Here is a 7070-nt window from a genome sequence, read left to right as displayed (position 1 = left end):
GGAAAAGAGTGGAGCAACGTAAGGTAGTGAAGGCATTGGGGTGATGATTTTAAATAAGGTGTTCGGGGAGTCCTCATAAAGACAGTTTGATTTAAGCAAAAACATGAAATAGGTAAGCAAGCTAGCCTTGGCATGCATATTTAGGAAAAAAGTATTCCTCATGGTAAGAAGAGCTAGTGTAAAGATCCTAAGGCCAGATCATGACTGGAGCATTCTAGGAAGCCCAAGGAGACCATCTGGTTTTAGCAGAAAGATGAACAGAGTGGTAGCAGACGAATTCAGAGAGGTATTACGAGTGGGATAAAGGTAGAAGCAGGGGGATCAGCTAGGTTGTTGCAGTAGTCCAGACTACTTGTAGGTTAAGTATGATGAGAATAGAGAATTGAGTATGGATCAAGGAACATGAAGCAAAATAACAATAATAATTGTATTCATTGCTCCTAAAAAGAGATTATCCAAAGCCAACTATTAGCAATGGCGAGGACCCCTGGCCTGATGTTCATCCCTCCTTTAGTTCTGTCACAATCTCATCTCAATCTACAGCATTTAGCCTAGGTGATAAAGCTAACTGCCATCATCCCACTTTTTAACTCAATAACATAGGAATAGAAAACAGAATGAAAGGGAAATTTTAAAAACATTGAAAAAGAGGTAGGTACTATAGTCCTCATTCCCACCACTGATTACAGGGATATAAATGCGATTTATTTATGTTTATCTACTCAGTTGCCCTTTCCATATTCCCTTACTTCATTAGCAGCTGATTGGCATTTGACAAACCTTTAGTCTTGAGAAGTCAGAGCCCTTGGAGAAACTGCTTTCACGTGGTTATAGGTGTCTTCTTTTATCTCTAGGCATGGTTGTAACAGAGATATGAAAAGGAATTCTCAATATATGATCCCTTCTTCTGACCACCATAGTATAACAGGTGAATCACCATAGTATAACCCTGAGAGTTAGGTAAGTTCTCCCAAGCAACACCATAACCCCCTTATTTCCTTGTTTGTCCAATAGCTTGGGAAGCTTGAAATGACCATTTGTTCTCATTTTTTAATTCAGTGATTTCATTATTGAGGAAGCACTGTTCTCTCTGAACCCAAATTCTATAGACTAGTAGAGAATAGGGATGGGTGGAGAAAGAGGTTGGGAAGAAAATATTTTGAGTGAAATTTGTGGTTAATTATTTAGAGTTGATCCTTTGCCTCACTCCTTGGATTCCCACAAAGCCACCATGTATCTTTTACTGCTTCAGATCATGTGTTTATTCCACAAGAAGCCTTTCTTCTACTTCAAGCATTTTCTCAAAAGCTGGTGGCCCACCAAGTTCTCAATAGGTCGTTCCAGCAAGTGTAAGGCAGAGCTGTGACAAACAGTTGCAACAAACAAATCAAAATTCAGGGTTAATAGATGTCTTTGGCATTTGGCAGTGAGTAGCAGCCAGATTAGCTTTTGTGAGGCAAAGTAAATACTGCTGAGTCCACAGAGAACTTCCACCATTGCCATCGTGGCCATCCCAGTTAACATTCGCCAGGTTGACTGGTTAAGGAGGGTGATTGTGATTCTCTATTTAATTATTAGGAGTGTTTTATATCTTGGCATCCTATCAGTGAACTTTTCGTGGGATACAAATATATTCATATTCAAGGACTGTTCTTAGAGATTTTTTTTTACCTAACCCTTTCTTAAATGTCTTGTTTCCGATGTTCTAAACTTCTTTTTTCCCAGGTCTCTAGTATTTGGCAAGATCATAGCAGTTTTCATGGATTTGGTGTGATCCTGAACCCTGGCTATCTTTTCATTCAAATAAAGTGGGGAAACATATATCCAGCTGGAAGGTCTGCCTTCTGGCTGCTCAGGTCAGGATCTGAGTAAGGGTGATGTAAAAGAAGTACACTTTTGGTACTGGTATTTCAAGCAGAACTATCTGTAAACCAGTCTTAGAGGTTTTCATTCCTGCCATGGTGGCAGGTTGAAAGAAGGCTAAAATCCTGGGAGTACAAGTTATGTGTTCATATAATGTACTTGTGTCTTTGGGGTTTGCTAACCCAATCATGTATATGCTTCCCCCAATTAATGTCTAAAATTTTTTGAGTATGCCCAGCTTTGTGGTTGCATGCATCAGATATCTGTCTGGTGTCCTCTGGCCAGACATGCAGTCTCTACCAAAGCCCAATAGAAACGGAGTTCTTTATTTAAAATAAAAGTAATGATGTTGCTCTGACTTTAGTATGAGACCTTTTATTACTCAGGTTCTTTTAATTATATTTATTAGTTGCAAAACTAATTAAATAACTCATACAAAAAGGAAATGATACTTCAAAATGGTCAACAATGAAGGTTAAGTAAATTTCCTTTAAGGACGATAAAAACTCAAAAGAAACTTTAAAATTTCAAAATGTTGGTCAAAACAAGCATTTGTGTTTTTGTTATAAAAATATTTGTTGTTTGGCATTTACAATAATTTATGATTTCAGAAAAAAACTGGCATGGAATACAAATTGTAAAACCTACAATCTCTTCTCTCAGGAAAAGCTTTTCCTTTCCCAAAATAAAAACCTGATATTCAGATCATTTTAAAGCAAAAGAAAACTATAAATTTCCTTTCTGAGACATGTAATAGGTACTTTCTGAGACTACTGACTAGTCTCAGACTAGAGACTGCACATATATTATGGATTATTGTCCTTAAAGTTAGTAATGTAGTTAAATGTAACATTTTACAGAACACTTCAGGTAATCTTTGTTTTCAAGCTTGCACTTTAATTGTTTATTATTGAAATGATAATTGCCTGTGTGGGATACCCTGATAGTTTTGATCTCTTACCTTTTTCTTTCAAACCATCCCACTATTGTAGTGACAGAAATGCTAGAAAATCACCTTCAAAGCCCTGGAAGTAACTTTCATAGTCGGTGGTTAGGCGCACTTGAAAGGGTATATAGAGGGAACCCAGAGTGCAAGGGTATTTTACCTTAGGAGAAGTGGTTGTTCCCATTGATTGGGGAAAGCAGAGGTAATTTGAGGATTTGAAGGGAAAGGCTTACCTTTTCTAGACACGGATCCTCAGAGAAAAGAGAGATGGCAAGCTGGGGTCTGAAATGCCACCTACAGCAGAACAAGTTCTGACTCAGCACTCCTGAGGCAACTGGGGCTTCAGGACAGAGTTGTGAATGGGGATTAAGGAGATGCAGAGCTAAACCCCGGGGAGCACAGTTGTGAGGAAGAATTAATTTATGTGGGGGAAATGGAACATGTCAATTTGCGCAGCCCTCTGGAGTGAGTGAGTGACCCGGTACTGCCAGCCAGCTGTGTAGGAAGAGCCTTCGCTAATGACACTGGGGGTGGCAGGAAGGATCAGCCAGAAGCATATCCTGAATTGGCACAGCTTCTCTATCTGCCTTGGTATGGAAACCACTCAGACTCCATTTTAAACTGTGCTTTCTGAAAATCCCAGGGGTACCATGCTCCGAGAAGGAAATAGTGAATGTCTCGTAACAAGTCATGTATGGGGGGGCTGGGTGGGTGGGTGGGAGCAGTTGATCAATAAATTGGAAAAACAAGAATTGTAACTGCAGATACACCTTAATTTGTGGAGCAACTCTTCAAATTATATGGCGCTAAATATCTTTTAAGGAAAATCAATCAACTACACAATCACCATTTTAGCACAGTTCATTTTTTTTTTTTTTTTTTTTGCATACTATGTCCTTATCCTCTTCCACAGAAAAAAATATATACTGTTTTTACAAAGTTGAGAACATAAAGTAGAAGCCCTCTCATCTGACCTAATAGGGCCAGGGAGGTGGTTGATTAATCCAAAAAGTCTGGTAGAGCAGAAAATCTAAACAATGACACTTATTTAACTTAAATGGTTTGTTTCATACTATATAGGTATGAATATTTCTATTTAGGAATAAGGCTTTTACATTAAAGTATTACAGTACAGATAGGAGCTCTTCAGGGTTTAGGTAGCATAAGGCCACCTATAATACATTCTAATTCATTTAAAGATGAGCAGGAATTTAGACATTTGAAAAATTATTCATGTAAATAATACTTCTAGATTTTTATGATTTTCCTTTCTTCTGTGATTCTCTTGTTCACATTTCATCTTTCCAAAGCACATAAATTGGCAGTATTAGAAACAAATAAGCTTTTGTGCAATTGTAGCTCACAATTTTACATTAACCCAAAATTACGTTTCACAAGTGGAATAAGTAGAATAATAAATGCATCATTGTAAATGGTTTTAGGAACATACACATATGACTACTTGTACGCACTAAACAGTAATCTATTAGACATGGGTGTTCCTTGGGCTATGGGAATCAGTTAGGGTGCCATACAGAAGGAATAAGCATGTTAGCTAATTCTGTTGTATAAAAGAGTTTTCCTTGTTTACATGTAATTTTCATGGAAACACAATTGATAACATAGTCTTTCATTTTTGTGTTGTGACATAATTTTAATAAATCAGGAAATTTTTCTTCTAGTATGGGTTGGGGGGATGGACAAAAAAAGGATTTAAACAACAGTTACTGACTCTTCAAACAAGAAGACAGATATTGTGCTAAGTAAATAACTCACATATCTATTCAAAAAAATTCTCAGTATTCCACTTGAAGAAATCCAAGGCTCACCAGTTTTAAGAGTTGTGAGTAATTTGTCTGAAATTACAAGCTTGAAAACAATCTAGTTGGGGTTCAAAATCAATTCTGTGTAGTATTTATAGTCTAAATTATTGTAATGAAAAGGGCTGGATTCTCATAGTGTTTATTTTATCACCATTGTAGACATGGTTAACTGAAAGCTCAGTGCCATTCCTGTCTTTTCAGAGTGCTATGTTCCACCTGAGCAGCAAGTGTAAAGATGTCATAAATGGTTGTTTTTAGTCCATTATTAAAATAAAATTACATTCTGTGAAAGACTGAAACATATCACTATATTGAAACAAAGCAAAGCAACAAATGAAAAATTGAATATGTTTTATTTATAATGAGCATAATAAAAATCTAGTATTAAATTTTGAAAATGTCAACAATTCTAGTAATATTGACCAATGTGTTTGTCACTGGAAAATACAGTTTCCTACTATTTAAATCTTGTTCTCCCTTAAATGGCTAGGTCAGATTTTCTCTCCCCTCTCATTCCGTTTTGAACCATTTTTCTTTAGAAGGAATTGAAATTGAATACTTCTTCTTTTTGGTTCTCATAACCCCTTTAACAGATTGATTATTTTGCATTACTATGTTTTTTTCACTGACTGTTTTTCTACCTATTCACTCCCCCACCTTCATAAACTATGAATTTATTCATCTTAACTTTTCATTTAGCATGGAACCTGGTACATAGTGGGTTTATTAGGTGAATGCCTGTATCCTGGATAAGATGCTTCCAGTAACTTCAGATCCTTTTCTCTCGATCCAACCAGAAAAGCAATCTTTGGCATCCTTTCAGCTTTAGAATTGTGTTTTCCCTTTAAAAACTATGATTCTCTTCAATAAATGTGAGGTATGAGTCCTTTTTTTTTTTTTTTTTTCCACCAGGTGTTGGACAGGGCAGCCTGTAGAATGAACTGCACTTTTTCTGGAATAGGAGGTAAGGAAAAGGCAACAGTAGTCTTAATCCTTGGAAACATTGCCCAAATCATGCCTGAACTGACAAAGGGACAGAGAAAATGTCATGCCTTTGACTTCTTCCCTGTCTTCCCTAGGTAATTTTTAAAGTTTTCTTGAGATCACCTTGGTTGCCACAAGCATTCCCAGAACTCTTCTCAGTGCGGTCTTCACCTCCTGGTTCCTCAGGCTGTAGACCAGGGGATTTAGTAGGGGAGTAACCACAGTGTAGGTCACTGCCACCAACTGATCTCTGTCTGAGGCAGACTTGGACTTGGGGCGAAGGTAGATGATGGAGGCGCAGCCATAGTGGACAAAGACCACAGTGAGGTGTGAGGCACAGGTGGCAAAGGCCTTCCTCTTGCCCTCAGCTGAGGGGATTTTCAGGATAGTGTTGACAATGAAGCCATAGGATATGAGAATCAACAGAAAGGGCACCATGATCACCAGGATGCTGAGGCTGAATAGTGCCAGCTCTTTAACGTGGGTGTCCATGCATGCCAACTTGATAACAGGGGCCATGTCACAGAAATAGTGGTTGACCCTATTGGGACCACAAAAAGGCATGTCACAGATGAGGTTGGTGGCCACCAAGGCAATAAAGAAACCCATGACTCCCGACAGAGAAACCAACCCCAACCCTAGCCTTTTGTTCATGATGAGTGTGTACCTCAGGGGATGGCAAATTGCCACATAGCGGTCATATCCCATCACTGCAATGAGGAAGCAGTTGGTACAGGCAAAGCCAAGGAAGAAGAAGAGCTGAGTGGCACAGGCCATGAAGGAGATGGTCTTGTTGTCTGAGAGCAAGTGTGCCAGAAGCTGAGGAATGATGACAAAAGTATAGCAGGATTCAGAAAAGGAAAGGATGAACAGAAAACCATACATGGGAGTGTGTAGAGTCCGGCTGAAGTGGATGACTGCCATTATGGTTGCATTGGCTACCAAAATGTTCAAGTATAGGAGAAGGAAGAGGATAAAAAGCAGCAGCTGTAACTCGCCTAGGCTGGAGAAGCCCACCAGAATGAACTGTGTAACCACAATGGTTTTGTTGAAATCTTGCATTTAGGTAACTTCTCTCTGTGAATGAGTGTGGCAGAGACAAAATGATAACTATCACCATAATAAGAACATTTCTCCAATGCCTTCATTTCAAGTATTCTATTGTCAGATCCAGAATATTGATATTTCTTACATTCTCAATCTAGATATAGATAATCCCTTTGATGATTTTTATAAGAAATTATTAATTTCCAATAATAGAGGAATGACTAACTATATTATAGAAATATCCAAAGGTTAAAAACATCAATGATTTAGTATTTTCAGACTACTTAAAGGCATGAGGAAAATTTCCCAGTATAAGTGTAAAAGTAGGATATAAAGCCATATTTATAATAAGGTCAGAGGTGATTTTTGTTTTATTTCTGGTATATTTTTATATTTTCAAAATGTTT

The 7070-nt window shown here is 37.8% G+C and overlaps 1 protein-coding gene across 1 annotated transcript; it reads right to left on the bottom strand.

The window, feature by feature from the left end:
• Positions 1-5718: 5718 nt before the first annotated feature.
• On the bottom strand, positions 5719-6678 carry LOC119512676 (olfactory receptor 10T2). The gene has a single exon (XM_037807503.1). It carries the CDS (start codon positions 6676-6678, stop codon positions 5719-5721), a length of 960 nt encoding a protein of 319 aa, XP_037663431.1.
• Positions 6679-7070: the final 392 nt, after the last annotated feature.

This window comes from Choloepus didactylus, chromosome 2, assembly GCF_015220235.1.
Source record: "Choloepus didactylus isolate mChoDid1 chromosome 2, mChoDid1.pri, whole genome shotgun sequence".
In the NCBI taxonomy this organism is placed as follows: Eukaryota; Metazoa; Chordata; class Mammalia; order Pilosa; family Megalonychidae; genus Choloepus; species Choloepus didactylus.
The sequence above is the reverse complement of the archived record's forward strand: the minus strand, read 5'-3'. Positions and strand labels throughout refer to the sequence as shown.

Excerpts from the sequence above, each read along its gene's own strand:
- LOC119512676 (XM_037807503.1), bottom strand. The coding sequence starts at position 6,678 with ATGCAAGATTTCAACAAAACCATTGTGGTTACACAGTTCATTCTGGTG.